This window comes from Melanerpes formicivorus, unplaced genomic scaffold, assembly GCF_026170545.1.
Source record: "Melanerpes formicivorus ecotype bairdi unplaced genomic scaffold, bMelFor1.0.p_v2 SCAF_3, whole genome shotgun sequence".
NCBI lineage: Eukaryota > Metazoa > Chordata > Aves > Piciformes > Picidae > Melanerpes > Melanerpes formicivorus.
The window spans coordinates 25,620,561-25,638,149 of NW_027142355.1; the positions used below are offsets into that span (position 1 = coordinate 25,620,561).

The 17,589-nt window shown below is 44.9% G+C and overlaps 1 protein-coding gene across 1 annotated transcript in view; it reads left to right on the plus strand.

Annotated features, from left to right (window-relative positions):
• The window catches only part of EXOC4 (exocyst complex component 4), a 517,764-nt gene that overhangs the window by 53,628 nt on the left and 446,547 nt on the right, over positions 1–17,589 (plus strand). Inside the window, exons 4-5 of the mRNA XM_068169085.1 lie at positions 8,664–8,848; positions 10,914–11,023. Coding sequence (XP_068025186.1) covers positions 8,664–8,848; positions 10,914–11,023 — 295 coding nt within the window. The remainder of the gene's footprint in view (positions 1–8,663; positions 8,849–10,913; positions 11,024–17,589) is intronic.

Below are 17,589 nucleotides of genomic sequence, written 5' to 3' on the forward strand. Positions count from 1 at the left end.
TTGTTCTGCTGGCCTAGTTATTTTTATGCATCATGTTTTATGTTCCTGAACCCAGTTTCAGAATCTGGCTCCTGAGTTTGGTTCCCATCTGTTGCTGAAGTCTGGTCTGGGACTTCCCCAGTGTCTGCCTCCAGCATCAATGATGATGGTGATGTCATTGCCATCAGGGACTTGGGGATGATATTGGTATTGTAGATACTTGTTTATATTTCATTTTATTGTTGTTATTTTCACTAAAGCTGATTTAGTTTCTTCCCCAACCTATCAGTCTTTCCTTTACTCCTTTTCCCTTTGGGAAAGGAGAAGGGCTTATAGAGAGCACTTGTCTATTTAGTGCTCAACCTAACTCTAACCCCTTTATGGGGGGGGGGGGGAAATATTAAAATCACTCATACCTCTAGCTAAACCAGGTGGGTGCAAGAAAGTCTTGAAGGGCCCTCAGGTGCATTTTCTGGACCCTTGAACTATTTGTAGGTTTTTTTTCCATGCATCTGATGTTCAGGTTTTCTGCAAAAAGGCAGCTATTCCATTACAAATCTTAAGCAGAGCTCTGTAGTGATACCTCTTCCCTTCTACATATAATTGTGTATCTCCTAGTCCTTGTGTTAGTATGAAGAGCACCCAGGAGACAATAGGAGTATTAAACCCCAGGTAACTACTTGAGAAATCTAGTCTAAACTGAGAGGAGAAAATCTAATTAAATGTGCTACTGTTGCATATTTTATAGCATCTTTAATCTTTGTTATGCAAAGTTCTTACCAGACCATGGATATGGAACAAAAAGCAGATGTAATGTCTCAACTGCACCCTTAGTTCAGTTCATGTGCAGGGTGGCAGTGACATGGGAAGCAAGGGTGGTTTCCCTCACTGACTGCTTTGGGTAACAGAGTATTGTGGTGAATCTGTGTGTCACTGTATCATAGAATTATGGAATGGTTTGGGTTGAAAGGGCTCTTTTAAACATCATCTGGTCCAACCCTTCTGCAATAAGTAGGGATGTCTTCAACTAGAGCAGGTTGCTCGGAGTCCCCGGTTGCCTGACCTGGAATGTGTCCAGAGATGAGGCATCTACCTCTTCTCTGGGCAACCTGGGCCAGTGTTTCATCACCCTCAGTGTAAAATGTTTCTTCCTCTTATCCAGTCTAAATCTCCCTCCCTTCCATTGAAACCATCACCCCTTGTCCTGTCATAATAGGCCCTGCTAAAATGTCTGTTCCCAGCTTTAAGTACTGAAAAGCCACAGGAAGGTCTCCCTGGGCTCCTTTGGCCCCACTCCAAGAGGTCTATGTCTCTGCTGTGCTGAGGACTCCAGAGCTGACCCCAGCACTGTAGGTAGAGTTTCAGCAGAGTGGAGCAGAGGGGCAGAACCCCTTCCCTCCACCTGCTGCCCACACTGTGGAGATGCAGTCTGGGTTGTTGTATTCATATTTGAATGTCCCGTTCCCTGTAGGTGTAGAATTACAGCCAGCAGATCAATGTAAATGTCTCTGTGCTTGTGAGGTTACATATGGAGTACCATGTCTAGTTTTGGTGGCTCATCTACAAGAAAGCTACCCACCTTTTCTTGGATGAGGAAAGAAATGTATGGCAGTGAGTCCACTGGAGACCTCCCAGGGTCATGGAGGTTAGAAGCACAGAATGTGTGCATAACTGGGTTTGTTCATCCTGCAGGAAAATTTTTTTTTTTGCAGCCTGTGGCCATCTCAGAGTGAAAACAGAGCCAGGTGCAAGTGTGCAAATGAGGCAACCATCAACCATTTCTGTGGGAGAAACTGGCTGAACATGAGAGAAGTAGTGGATGCCCCATGCCTGGAAGTGTGTAAGGCCAGGTTAGGAGATTGTTTGAGCAACCTGCTGGAAGGTGTCACTGACCATGCCAGAGAAGCTGTAACTAGATGATCTTTAAGTTCCCTCCCAACCCAAATCATTCTATATTAAGGAGAAAAATCTTTTCCCATGAGAGGAGTTGAAAATCAGGAACAGGAGATCAGAGAGACTCTGAATCTCTGTGCTTGCTGATTTTTCAGTCCTTGACTAGATGCCATGAGTTGCCTGATGTAACAGTCGTAGAATGGTGGAGGTTAGAAGGAACCTTCAGGGATCAAGTCCAAACCCCATGCCAAATCAGGATCACCTAGGGCAGGTCACACTGGAATGCCTGCAGATGGGTCATGGAAGTTGAAGGGAATGTTGGAGTTAGTTCTGCTTTGGGCAAGGAATAAGGTTGTAAAGCTCTGAAGGTCCCTTCCAAGCTGGATCAGGGGATAATCAGCAACCACATAAATGCTGATTCTTGATTTTCAGAATTTTGACATGTCCTAACAGAAAATGCTGCCTTTGCATCTCCCTGTTTACTCAGTGACCACAGTGTGCTTTGGACTGGCTCCAGTTATTTCTCAGTCTAGCATGTGGGGGCTGGAGGTCACTCTTTGGTAGGTGTGAATAGCCTTTAACCTCACTGCTCTCCTCATCTGCCATCTAAGATGGCTCCAATGCCTTTTGATGTGTCACATGCTCTGTAAAGCAGTGGTGAACACAGTAAATGATGGTAACATGAGAAGCTTGGTCATTCTGGCACTGGGCAACAGGATACTCCTTATCTACATTTGGGAATTTATTTCCCAGCACTGATTTGTTGTTGTTATTTGGTTTTTTTTTAAGTGGATGTTCAAAACACTGCTGATGAACTGAAAAAGCTTGCTATAATGTACTGAAAAAAAATCAAGCCTGATGTGGAAACATTGTAGCTTGTAAGGTTTTTCTGTTCATAATTATTCAAAGTAGTACAATTAAAATCCAAATAAGTGATACAGGTAATTTGAATTGAAGGGCTTTTGCTTGTCTGAAGCCTCCAGATAGCTTTGTAATAAGCGAGTGGGAAAATAATAGGTACAATTTAAATATAAAATCACTGGGTTTCAGAAGTTTAGTGCTCAAAAGGGAGTGAGATATTTGACTTTTAAACTGTGGAAAGCTTTTTATGCTTAAGCATGATGCTGGCGATTCAAGCATGTTTAACCCCCAGCACTTAAGTTTCTTCCTAGAATGCATCTTTTCCTTGGTTTCATAGTATCAGTCAGGGTTGGAAGGGACCACAAGGATCATCCAGTTCCAACCCCCCTGCCATGGGCAGGGACACCCCACACTAGATCAGGCTGGCCAGAGCCTCATCCAGCCTGCTCTTAAACACCTCCAGGGACGGGGCCTCAACCACCTCCCTGGACAACCCATTCCAGGGCTTCACCACTCTCATGGTGAAGAACTTCCTCCCCACATCCAGCCTGAATCTCCCCACCTCCAGCTTCATTCCATTCCCCTTAGTGCTATCACTACCTGAGATCCTGAGAAGTCCTTCCCCAGCCTTCCTGTAGGCCCCCTTCAGATACTGGAAGGCCACAATTAGGTCACCTTGGAGCCTTCTCTTCTGCAGACTGAACAGCCCCAACTCCTTCAGTCTGCCCTCATAGGAGAGGTGCTCCAGCCCTCTGATCATCCTTGTGGCCCTTCTCTGGACACCTTCCAGCACCTCCACATCCCTCTTGTAATAGGGGCTCCTGAACTGGATGCAGTACTCCAGGTGGGGTCTCACCAGGGCTGTGTAGAGGGGGAGGATCACCTCCCTTGCCCTGCTGGCCACACTTCTCCTGATGCAGCCCAGGATCTGATTGGCTTTGCGGGCTGCAAGTGCACACTGAGAGCTCCTGGTGAGCTTTTTGTCCACCAGCACCCCCAAGTCTCTCTCCTCAGGGCTGCTTTCCAGCCAGCCACTGCCCAGCCTGTATTTGTGCCTGGGATTGCCTCGACCCAGCTGCAGGACCCTGCACTTGCTCTTATTGAACCTCCTGAGGTTGGCTTGTGCCCACCTCTCCAGCCTGTCAAGGTCCCTCTGGATGGCCTCCCTTCCCTCCAGCGTGTCTGCTGCACCACACAGCTTGGTGTCATCAGCAAACTTGCTGAGGGTGCACTCAATGCCACTGTCCATGTCACCCACAAAGATGTTGAACAAGACAGGTCCCAGGACTGATCCCTGAGGGACTCCGCTTGTCACTGGCCTCCACTGGGACATGGAGCCATTGACAGCCACTCTTTGGGTGCGGCCATCAAGCCAGTTCCTTAACCATCTAGTGGTCACCCATCAAACCCATGTGTCACCAGTTTGGAGACCAGGATGTGGTGCGGGACAGTGTCGAAGGCTTTGCTCAGGTCCAGGTAAACGACATCAGTTGCTCGCCCCTCATCTATTAATGTTGTTCTTTACAGAATTCTCATATAATCTTGGAATTGTTTCAGTTGGAAAAAGACTTCTAAGACTGAGCCCAGCCGTCAATCTAACACCACCATAGTCATTCACCCATGTCCCAGAGTGCCGTATCCACACATTTCTTGAACACCTCCAGGGATGGTGACTCCTCCACCTCCCTGGGCAGCCTGTTCCAGTGCCTGACCAGTCTGTCAGTTAAGAAATTTTTCCTAATACCCAACCTAAGCCTCCCATGGCACAATTTCAGGCCATATCAGGAAGGCCATTAAAAACAAAACCAAACAAAAAAACCCCAGCAAAGCCCAACCAACCAACCAAAAACTCGAACCCAACCAAATAACAACAGAAAAATCAGCAAAACAGAATGCCCAACCCAAAAGCCCCACCTAAAAATACACTCCCAGCTTTCTCCAGGGGAAGAACATTCAGTGCATAACAGCATGGAATTTTTTTGGTTTTATTGTTGTTGGGGAGGGTGTGGGTTGTTAAGTGCAGTAAATGAGTGTTCCATTTGTTTCTCAAAAGATGTGTTTGAGAACTGTGTGTTGCTCTTAATTAATTGAGAGAACAACTAACTCTTTAGGAACTGTGAGGACAAAAATAGGGCCAAATGATCTGGGTGGAAAGCTTTAATTTTTTGTTGCTTGGTTTTTAGATAATACTTTTCCTGGGTGCCTTGGAACCTTTTTTAATGTCAGTTTCCTCCTTGCTTTGCAGTTCTTCCCTAGTTGCATTTTCATCTCTCAGCTTCTCAGTTTGACAAATGTTGTTCCTGATTTTGTTCTTGCTTTGGTGAAATTGCTGACAGCTTTCAGGGCAGTGATGAGTGTCTGCAAATCTGCTGAAGTGACTGGGGAGGGTTAAAGTGCCTGTGGTATTGGGAATTGTGGGGTACATCTCTACCTGCCAAAGGAAACGATAAAAATTAACACACTTCTGCCAAGGGTTTCTAAGCTGTTTGCGTGCCTGCTGAGTCTTCTCTATTTGTATGCAGCCTGGCATACCAGCTTTTGGGGGGTTTTGCTTCATGTGTGGTGTGGGTTTATGATGTTATGGCCAAACACCATGTGGTATGCCCTGTATGAACCAGCGATGTGTCCTTGTAACCAAGAAGGCCAGTGGTCTCCTGGGGTGTGTTAAGAGTGCTATCAAGAGGTCAAGGGAGGTTCTCCTCCCCATCTACTCTGACCTAGTGAGGACACATTTGGAGTAATTTGTCCACTGCTGGGTTCCCCAGTTCAAGAGAAACAGGTAAGTACTGGAAAGTATCCAGCAGAGGCTACAAAGATGCTAAGGGGCCTGGAGCATCTCTGTGAGGAGGAGCCTGGGGCTGTTGAGCCTGGAGAAGAGCAGACTGAGGGGATCTTTTGAATGCTCAGGAAGAGCTAAAGGGTAGGGGGCAAGAAGATAGGGCCTGACTATTTTCAGTGGTGTCCAGTGACAGGAAAATGAGCATAATCTGGAACACAGGGAGTTCCACCTAGTTGTAAGGAAAACCTTTCCTCTTGTGAGTGTGGTGGAGCCCTGGAGCAGGCTACCTAGAGAGGCTATGGAGTCTCCTCAATTCCACACCCACCTGGGTATGATCCTGGGCAACCTGCTGTGTGTGATCCTGGTTTAGTAAAGTACTACATGATCTCCAGAGGTCCCTTCCACCCACCTCTGTGGTGGAATTGAGTCCTGTAACTGTCTACAATAAAAGCTGGGAAGAAAGAGGGTAGATCATGCTTTGTGTCAGGTGATAGGAACCCCATGAAAGGTGTTGAATTTACAGCACTGGTGGGCTTAGGAGCCTGTTTACTCCTCTGTGATTAATTATGTGACATGAATCCTTTCTCAGGACTGAGCTGTAATATAAAGACTGTAAGCAAGTGCATGCTCATCTCATGCAGAGAAGAGAATTTCCTAGTTGGGGATTTCTGGGCAAAATTTTTGAGGAGGAAGGAAAAAGTTCAAGCTTGCTCATCCACACTGCTCTTACTATAAAAAGCCTGACTGTCCCAAACCAGCTGCATGGTCACTCTTGGCTTAGAGGCAAGCAAAGCAATACACTGTTGATAGACGTTCTTTCAGAGTAGTTAATATTTACTGGTATTAAGGGAGCAGACCTTAGCTTGGCTGCTTGGTTGCTTCATCTCCTTGCTTTTCATTTTTAATGTGGTTTATTATTTTTTTTGCCACAAGCATACATCCTGAAGTGCAGGGAAATGTCTGATGTTGGGAATAGCATCTTCAGTTATTAAGGGTTTTTTTCATTTTATTGTAAACTTTTGTTCCCTGTATTTTTTATGCCTAACACGCTGCTTCTAGTTTCTTAGAACTTCAGCACTGAGACTTTGGGGAGTTGCAGAGAGATGCTATTATTTATTTAGTAACTGTGGAGGTGCTTTGTTAAATAGTTGGAGATACAGGTAAGCTAGGAGAGATGCACGTGGATAGTGTTGCTTGTAGGCACTGAGTTAGTGTTCCTGGTGCTTTTGTCCACGCTTTTATTTTTAGGATATAAATAAAAATGAGGTTCCTGAATCAGGTAGATGTCAGTTAGTCACTTTGGAAGTGTATCAGCAGAGAAGTGATGCCTTTGTTACTCCATGTTTGGATCTCTGTTGCTTGTGCAATTTTCTTTTCCTTACTATGAGCCTTAATAATCATGTATTTGTGCACTTGCAGCACAGAAAGCCAACTCTGTCCTGGGCTGCATGAAAAGAAGTGTAACCAGCAGGACAAGTGAGATGATTCTGACCCTTTGTTCTGCTCTCTTGAGATCTCACCTGGAGTACTGTCTCCAGTCCTGTGACAGAATATTGAACTGTTGGAGTGGGTCCAGAGGAGGCCATGAAAATGATCAGAGGGCTGGAGCACCTCCCTTACAGGAACAGGCAGAGAGAGCTGGGGTTGTTGAGCCTGGAGAAGAGAAGGCTCTGGGGAGACCTTATAGTAGCCTTCCAATACTGAAGGGGGCTTACAAGAAAGCTTGTAGTGATAGTACGAAAGGGAATGGGTTGAAGCTGTAGGGCAGATTTAGAATGGATATTAGGAAAATACTTTTCACAGTGAGGGTGGTGAGATGCTGGAACAGGTTGCCCAGAGTTGTGGATGGCTCCTCCCTCGAAGGATTCAATGCCAGTTTGGATGTGGACTTGAGCAACCTTGTGTATTTAGAATAAACCTTTATTTAGAATAAACCAAACCAGGTTGGAAGAGACCTTCAAGGTCATCGTGTCCAACCCATTAACCAATCCAACCCACCCAAACAGCTAACCCATGGCACCAAGCACCCCATCAAGTCTCCTCCTGAACACCTCCAATGATGGCAACTCCACCACCTCCTTGGGCAGCCCATTCCAATGGGCAATCACTCTTTCTGTATAGAACTTCTTCCTAACATCCAACCTGAACCTCCCCTGGTGCAGCCTGAGACTGTGTCCTCTTGTTCTGGTACTGGGTGCCTGGGAGAAGAGACCATCATCTGCCTGTCTACAACTTCCCTTCAGGTAGTTGTAGAGAATGATAAGGTCACCCCTGAGTCTCCTCCTCTCCAGGCTGAGTGTAGCGGAGGTATCCCTGCCCATGGCAGGGGGTAGGAACTAGGTGATCTTTAAGATCCCTTCCCACCCAAACCATTCTCTGATTGTATTGTTTAACTCCTCCTCACTCTTTCAGAGTTCAAAACTACCTTTGAACCATCACTAGCTTTCATTACCTGATGGCTGCAGATTTAAATGCTGTAGCTACCTGACACAGGTTAGGAAGCCTCGTCTTCCAGTCTACAGAGCCATGTCATGACATCACTGTAGGCAAATAAAACTTAAGCCATTTCCTCCCTGTTTATGATTTGTTGGTATCTCTGCAATGAGAAGAACAAACACAATAAGACATTGTTGTCAGTCTCTTTTTCTAACTTCTCTACTTCATAATCCTCTTACTTTGTGATAAACTCTGCTTTGGTTTTTATTGAATGAGCTGTGTTTTAATGAGCTTATTTTATGCATAGGCTCAAAATGTTTGAAGACTGCTCATTAAATTGGAGCTGTTCAGATCTTGGACCCTTTTTATATATTGCATTTTCTTCTAGGAATAGAAATAAAAAAATACTGGCTTGAACATTTTGTGCTTTAAAAGGCTGTATGTATAGAATCCTCATGGTGTCCACAGAATCCAAGCATGGTGGAGATTGGAAGGGAGCTTTGGAGACCATCTATTCAAACCTCCGTCTTAGAGCAGGTCACCTAGGAGTACAATGTCCAGGCAAGTTTGGATTCTCTCTGAAGAAGGAGGCTCCTTTCTGGGCAGACTGGTCCGGTGCTCCAGCTCCTTATTTTTAGAGGAAACTATTGAGATGCAAAAGTCCTGAGAGATGAATGAATTGACCTGCAGAAGTTGTCATGTGTTCTCTTTCCAGGTGTCAGCAGTGGACTCCTTGGAGGGCCCCCTTCTTCAGGTGGAGGGACTGAGTGATCTGCGTCTGGAGCTCCATAGTAAGAAGATGAACATGCACCTGGTCCTGATAGATGAGCTGCACCGTCATCTTTACATCAAGTCAACTAACCGAGTAGGACAACGCAACAAGGAGAAAGGGAGAATAAGGTGGGTTTGCTGTGGTGCTAGCTGAGGGCAACAGCTTTGGAAGAGAAGAGGATGCCATTCTCCCTTTCTTGGGAGAACGCTCTTGACTTACACTTCAACCTTTCATTTTTGGCAAGCAAATTTCTCATGCTTATGGCTGTGGGGAACAAAAGCCCACCAAATATGTTGATGCATCTTGGAGCCTGTGAACAGACTGTTCTTGTTCTTTCACTTTTGCTTACTGATTCTGTTGGGATTTTGCTGCTTGCCACAGAATTTTGATGAGGTCAATTCCTTACAGCATTCTTTTCCATCTCTGCATATACCTTTCCTGCAAATGTCATGATCATGAGGCTCAGGTCTGGTGAAGGGAAGAACACAGGGAAAAATGGCTCATCTTTTCTGGGAAGTACCCAAGGTTTAAAAGGCTTCCAGCTAACCCTAAGGTTACTAGCCAGAGGCTGCAATATTGAGCAATGTTCTTGGCTGTGTTCTGTTTCTAAGGTATTTTAAGAAGGTGAAATTGCTTGGTGCATCTGATCAGAGGAATTCAGCTGCAGTAGAGGTGCTATTTTTACCTAATTCTGTGAATTTTAAGTTTTAGTGCATCTCTATTGAGTTACTGAGAGGGGAGGGAAAAAGACAGTGGCTAGAAAAGACAGAGACAGTGTTGGAAGATATCTTGTGTAGGAGAGCTAATAAACAGTGATGGGGAGGAAAAGGGGGAGCCACAGAAGCAGAGAAAAAGATTAAGTGGCAGTTTATTATGAGAAGGAATAAAAAATGCTTACTGAAAACAAGAGAAGAGATACAGTAAATTGCATTAAATGAATGTATGAAATAAAGTGTTGATTGAAGTTTAAATTCCGAGGAAGGAGAGTTTCTAGCAAGCCTTCAGTCCCTTCCTCACTCATCTTGTTAATTAAAAACAGACATAAAGCTTTGGTGTACCCGGACTCTGCAGCAGCTCACTAACTCAAGTTGTGTATGGCTGCTACAGGCACCCTTTATCTTCTTGGTTTCTGTCTTTTTCCACATTCCCTGTTGGACACCATAGATATCTGATAATGTGACTTGGGGGGCAAATGGGAACGCAAGAAATTCCATCTGAACATGAGAAGGGACCTCTTTGCTGTGAGGGTTCTGGCGCCCTGGGGTGGGCTGTCCAGACAGGTTATGGAATCTCCTTCTCTGGGGAGACTCCAAACCCATCTGGATGCAATCATGGGCAACCTGCTTTTGGTGACCCTGCTTTAGCAGGGGTGTTAGACTAGATGATCTCCGGAGGTCCCTTGCAGCTGCCACTGTGCTGGGATTTGGTAGCTTTTTTTCACTGACTTTCTGGCTCCAATGTCTGGTGGAGTCTTTTTGTTTTGGACAGTTGGATGGAATGATTTTAAAGATCTTCAGTCTCATGAGCTTCATTCAATAAGGCAAAGTGCAAGCAAGGTCCTCCACCAAGGTCAGGGCAGCCTTCAATATTAATACAGGCTGGGGAATGATGAAAATGAGAGCAGCCCTGCAGAAAAGGACTTGGGGGTAGTGATGGACGAGAAGCTGCACATCAGCAAGCAATGGGCACTTGCAGCCCAGAAGGCTGTGTCAAAAGGAGGAGGAGATAGGCAGTTTTGCCACTCTGCTCTGGTGAGACCTTACCTGGTAGGACTGTGTCCTGCTCTGGGGCCCTTAACACAAGAGTGGCATGGACCTGCTGGAATGGGTACAGAGGAGGGTAACCAAGACGCTCACGGGGATGAAGCACCTCTCCTATGAAGACAGGCCTTTTTCTTGACTATGTTGCTGTGACCAGGCAGACAAATCTAAAGTGCTGTTACATTCTGAGAGGCCTTGGGAAAAGCCAATTTTGCTTTTGCTATGACAGTGTTCCCTTATCATTGCTCGTGTGTATAGAGACACCAACTTGTATTTATCCCTGGGTTTGCACTTCAAGTTTCATAAACCTCTTGGAGCAAAACCATTCTGTCAATCTGTTGCTTAGGCTTAAGAGTTTGAGAAATAAATGGATTATTTGTTGTGGACTATGGCTGTAAATTACAAACTGCCTGAATTCTTTCCCCTCATACAGTTCACTTGTGAAGGATGCCTCTCCTGTACCACTTATGGATGTTACTAACTTGTCTACACCTCGGAAATTCCTTGAGGCTTCTCAGTTCAGTACTCCTGGAAGCTCCAGCAGTGAGTATTTAAGTCCCATGCATTCCTCACAGAATTTTTTTGTACATGTTCAGTAGTGGGTGTATCATCTCCTCTTCAGGGATGGCTGCTGACAGAAGGTCCTGAAACAAAGACTGAAAGTGATATGTGCAATGCCATGAAATGAGTGGTGTGTCCAGGGACAGAACTTGGCCATATTTGCAGTTTTCTTTTGGCAAATTGTCCATCCCCTTTCTTCTCTCCTCTTCTGCGAGAGGGGGAAACCTGGGTTTTCCCTGCCTGTTGGGATCTTGATCATGTTTTGGTATCTTGGGCAGCAGAGATAGATAGTGGTCAGTTCAGTTTGCATGGGGGTCTCCTCTACATTATTTAATGTAGGCAGACAGGTAAGTGTAGATGTTGCAAAAAGGTTTTCTTGCTGTGTTGGAGCCAAAAGGTCAAAGATGCTTTTGTCGTGAAAACTATGTGACTTTGACTAAAAGTCTAAAATCAGGAATAACCTGGTGGTGATCTTTGTATACTTGTTACTATAACAAAGACTGATCAAGACACTCTGCTTCATTGGTGTAGGAGGCTTTGAAAGTGCTGCACAGATGGGGAATTAATCCTTGTATTGTTTCAGTAGATTAGTAAGTGGAATTGTCCTTGTTCAACAAAAGAATACAATGAATAATAGAGAAGTGACCTACATGGAGGTGATTTGAGACAGCCAGCATGGCTTTACCAAGGGCAAGGTCTGCCTAACCAACCTATTGGGCCTTCTGTAGCAAAGCGAATATATCAGTGGACGAGGGAGTCACAGAATATATCTGGTTGGAAGAGACATTGAAGATCATCAGTCCAACCTTTGACTCAATACTGAAGAGTTAACACCATACCCTGTCCCAAAGCACAGGTGTTGTCTACCTGGATTTCTGTAATGTCTTTGACATGGCCCCCCACAGCTTCCTCCTCACTAAATTGGAGAGATACACATTTGATGGGTGGATAACAAATTGGTTGGGTGGTTATGTCCAGAGGGTAATGTTCAACAGTTTGATGTCTAGATGGAGATCAGTGACAAGTCTTGTCCCCCGGGGGTCACCCTGACCAGCTGAATCTTAAGTGTCAAATGCTGGGGACTCCACCACTTTCCTGGAGAGGTGATTCCAATGGCTGATTGTTCTTGTGAGGAATTTCTCTTGTCTCCTTTTGCATTCTCTCCAGGAGTAATTTGAACCTGTCACCTCTTGTCCTTTCCATGGATCTCTTTGCAAAAAGGATGGCTTCATCCTCAGCTCCAGCAAGTCAGTGTAGGTCTGTTGAGATGTGGTAGTTCTAAAAATCTGTCTTAAAAAAAATTGTTTTTTACCAATTTATTCTTTCTCTTCATGCCCAAGGCACCAGAAAATCTCCTCTCTGGCTCTTTGTTATGTATTGTTCAGTGAAGTGTTGGACAAGCGTTCCTCAGACTGGAAAGATGCAGATTATAACATTTGATCAGCATAAAGTATGCATATGCTTTTGCTTCAAGTGCACAGTGTACCTACCTATATTTTATCCATGTAATTTTATTTATAAGTGGCCTTTTCCAGGACTGCAAAGCTATCAGACTCTAAAACTTGTGTGTGCATCACAAAAGCCGTTTCTGCCTTTAGTCATTTTAAGTTCTTTAGCTTTCTATTGATGAACAAGTGGCTGTGCATATTAATGCCTGTCATTATAAACCACTGACTCATTCAGTCCATCTCGGCAAAGATGCCAACATTTGGAGTCCTTTCTGCTTTCACTTCCCAAAGGAGATGTTACCTTGTCCTGTAGAATCTTTATAAGGAAATTAAAGCTGTTCCTGCTCCAGGTAAAATAAACAAAACCTTCAGTAATGTTCACCTGAGGATTGTAGATACGGTGCCTCACCACTAACATTTCCCCTTCATGCTAGTTCAGAGAAATAAATTAACTTGTAAATCATATTTCTCTGCTTGAACCTTCTGTACTCTGAAGAGTGTTTATGAAGATTTCTGCATTGCCAGGCTCTTCCTGGAACTATGAAATGTGCTCACCCAGTACATGACAAACCCAGGAGTGCACTTCCCTGAAACATTCCTGAGAATACTTTGTACAAATCTACAAAGATGAGCTGAGGTGATGACAAATAATGTTCTTGGCATCTGTAAATTATATGCTGAACAGATAATACACTTCTCAACTCCAAGAGAAAAATGTGTCTTCTAGATCCAAGTAGTGTGGTGGCTTCTTAAGTGAACTCTAGTTACTGCTCTTGGCTTTCCCCCCTCCCCCCCCCCCCCCCAACAACACAAGTACTTGCATATAGGAGAAAATATTTCAAGACATTTGGACTTGGCCATGCAAAATACCAGCAGGAACCAGAACTTTAGGATCTGTATTTTAAAGTGGCTCTGAAAATGCTGTTGTGACATTGGTTTTGGAAGCAACCTCTGGAGGTCATCCAGTCCAACCCTCTTGCTAAAGCAGGGTCACCTGGAGCAGGATGCCCAGGATTACAATGGCCAGGTGGGTTTGGAATCTCTCCAGCGAAGGAGGCTTCACAGCCCACTCTGTGGCTCTGGCACCCTCATAGGAAATAATTTTTTATTTCTCTGAAGTTGAAATGGAGCTTCCTCTGTTTCAGTTTGTATCCTTTGCCTCCCTGTCCCACATTGGGCACCATTCAAAAGTGTCTGGCCCCATCCTCTTGTCCTTTGCCCTTTAGCTTATGCTGAGTGTTGAGAAGATCCCTTCTCTGGCTGCTCTTCTCCATACTAAACAGCTCCAGGTCTCAGCCTTCAATCATGAGAAAATGTCCTGGTTTGAGCCAGGCAGATCCTCTCTTGCCCCTGAGAGCGGCAAAAGAATGACACTCACAGAAATGGATTGCAAAGTGATAGAAACTTCAAATAGAAAAGCACTTAGTGTTTCACAGAAAGTACAAGCGCAGTCATCAAAGAATCCCAAAGCGTACAGAGTCCCTTAAACCAAATCCAAAGGTCCCCAACCTTTCCCATCTCCCCACCTGAAGGTACACCCAAAACCCCCAGGGCTCACTCTTCCTGCCTCACTGCTGCTAGGCTAGTCTCAGGCTGGTCAGGTCTGAGACTGCACCTCCCCCCTTCTCCTCCTGGCATTAGGCCTAGCCAGGCCTAAGAGGCCTTGGGATAACTCCCCCACCGTTACCTGATAGGGAGCACCTCCCACGGGAGCAGAGAGGGAGGAAAGAGGAAGAGAATGACTGCAGATGGATTTATAGGGCGCAGGATATTATGGGTATGATATATACAGCTTCCTGTGTCCACCTACTGGGCTGGACACCTGGGACACCAGAGGTGTATGTGGCAGGAACAGGAGGCACCCAGCCTAAACTGCCACAGAAAGATGATCCAGTCCCCTTGCCATCTTTGTAACCTCCACTGGACTCCCTTCGGTAGAGTCTCTTTTGAACTGGGGAGCCTGTAACTGGACTCCAGCCATGGCTTCACTAGGGCAGAGTAGAGGGGAAGAAGAAACTCCCGTGACCCAGTGGCCACACTCTTCATAAGGCACTGCAGACGGTTGGCTGCCTTGGCTGTGAGCACACACTGATGGCTCATGGTGAATTTTTGTGCACTATAACTTCTAGTTCCTTCTCTATGGAGCTGCTTTCCAGCAGGTCAGCCCTCTCACCTGTGCTGGTGCAGGGGATTGTTCTTCCACAGGTGCAGGACTCTGCTCTTTCCTTGTTGAACTTCTGATGTTCCCTTCAGCCCAGCTGTCCAGTCTGTCCTGGTCTCACTGCATGGCAGCAGAGCCTGATGGGGTGTCAGCCACTCCTCCCAGACTTGTACCATTAGCAACTTGCCAGAGGTGCTTTCACTTCCATGGAACAAACATGCTGAACTAATACAGAAAAGATTATTTTTGTCCTGGTCACCTCACCTGAAGATCTGACACCAGCTGGATGGTTTTTGTCTAGCATTTGTATGGAAAATTAAATGATCCCCTCACTGAAGCAGAGTTTTCCTGGCTTTGCATTTGCACAAATTCACCCAAGGACTTGATCAGAGGCTGGTGGGAATGCAGCAATGAGTCTGATTCTCCCACTGTCATTGCAGTGCTGCACAAAAAGCAGAGTTTGTTATTAAGGTAAATTTTTGTGCCTGCAAAGAAGAATTTTGGTCTTGCAGCTTAAGAAGGGTTTGCAGCTGCACAGGAAAGGCAAAATCCTTGAAGTAACTTTTGTATGTTCATTTTTGCAGGACCATGATTTCTGTCACTGATCCTCACTGATAATTTGTGCTCTGACTTGATGCTAAACCTTGACGTGTGTAATCTGTATGTGTGTGTTTAGGGAAGGAAAGGGAAAGTAAGGTGATTTTTAGATCCATGTGAGGAAAGCCAAAAGGGTCATTCTTGATCTATCTTGATTCTGTTCTAAAATTGGTTAAGGAAAAAAGGGCCCTGGAGAAGGATATGAGTGTCAGTCCATTAATAGACATAAGAATTTGGCACTCCCTGGAGGTGTTTGAGGCTACACTGGTTGAGGCCTTGAGCAATATGGTCTAGTGGGAGGTGTCCCTGCCCATGGTGTTGGGTTGGAACTGGATGACCTTTAAGGTCCCTTCCAACCCAAGCCATTCTGATTCTCTACTGGCCTCAGATCTGATTCTTTCAATGACTCTCTCTCTGTTTTTCTGTGTGGTTCCAATGTAAGGCAGTGGACTACTGTGCACTTTTTGGTGAGACTTGGTTTTCCTGCCTGTGTGCATTAAGATGATGTTGAATGTGGCTCATGTGGCTTTCAAAGTACTTGGAATTTTCCCAGGATGAAATGTTGTTGCAATGGATTTGAAAGAGTGGCTTTGTCAAATTAAATGCCTCTGTTTTTAAAAAGACTTAACTTCCTTTAAACTCTAGATGTAGCTGTATGAGCAACACTTTTCAAGAAGATTTGCCGTGGGGCTTTGAGGTTATTGGTCTCTGACACCCATTTTCATCCAGACTTGATGATGATGCAGAGCAAAATCACGACCAATATCTTTAAAGGACCCATTTTTTCACATGAACCATCTATTTGTTGCTTCCTGCCAGGGGTCAAAACAAAGATTCAGCACCAGAAATTAGCAAGTTATGTTTATTCAAATCTTAAATTATGGCTTTGGGGCACTATAAATGTGCACCCTTTTCTTTAGAAGGATTGAAGGCAGAAAGGGTATGCTCGGAAGGGACATAAATCATAGGAAATAGTACATTAAATTTTAGTAGTTGCCCTTAAAAGCACAAAGCTAATGAAATCTTCTGTAAAGAGTAGCAACAAATTTTGACCGTTCATGGGAATGAAAAACAAGACCCAGGAGTCTTTTCTTGAGCAGCTTTGCTTAAATGAGTTATCAGTGTTGGCTTTTATGGGCATCAGACCAGAGCTATTAAAAATGCCTCTTGCAGCAGGTTTCTTTCTTACAAAACAGCAGAAGTGTACAAATGAGAGTGTCATCAATTGGAACAGACCATTTTATAGGGCATTGTCAAACCAGGGAGCTGTCAGAGAAGTTTCCACCTTTGTAGCTGTGGAGGAGTCAATGCACAGGCTTCAGCTTTCTGGTTTAATCACAGGGTAGATTTTTGACTGCTTGAACATGGAGTTGTGTGTTTTCAGGGGCATCACTTCAGAGATAGAGAACTTGTGAAAATGGCTTCATATTTTATTATACAATGTGGCAAAATCATCACTCCTTCAGATCTGGGAGACTTTTAGGGAAACTATATTAGAATGTTCTATTTAAGTGGTTTGCAGAGGTCATTAGAACAAGAAACTCACCAGGAGTGGTCAGCATGGCTTCATCCAGGGGAATTCATGCTTGACCAACTTGATGAACTTACATGATGAAATGTCTGGTAGACAAAAGGAAAGCAGTGAGCATTGTCTGTCTGGTCTTCAGTATAGCCTTTTAGATAGTTTTCCATATTATTCCAATAGAGAAATGGGCAGTGTACAGGCTGAATGAGCAGATGGTGAGATGGATCAAAACCTGGCTGAATGGTGGTGATCAGCAGTAGTAAGTTGAGCTGCAGTCTGGTAACTTAGGATCCTACTGAATTTAGTCTTGTTCAACATTTTAATTACTGATCTGGACAGTGGGGCAGTGTACCCTCAGCAAGTTTTCAGATGACACCAGACTGGGAGGAATGGCAAATGAGCCAGAGAGTTGTGCTGCTGTCCAGAGGGCCCTGGAGGTGTTGAAGAAATGGACTGACAGGAAATTTATGAAGCCCAACCAAAGGAATTGCAAATTCCTGCCTTTGGAGAGGAACAGCCTTAGGCACTGTGACATGCTGGCCATCACCAAGCTGAAAAGCAGAACAAGACCTAAGGGTTGTGGTGAGCAACAGGTTGAATGTAAGCAGCCAGCACAGCGTCCCTGCCACAAAGAAGGCTGAAGGTGTCTTGGGCTGTGTTAGAGAACATTCTGCCAATGGATTGTCAGCAGTGGTCCTTCCCCTCTGCTCAGCCTGTTGAAAAGTGCTGGATCCAGTGCTGGGCTCCCCATTGGGAGAGAGGGGCATACTGGAAAGAGCCCGACAAGAGTCATGAAGATGTTTAAGGGTTGGGAGCA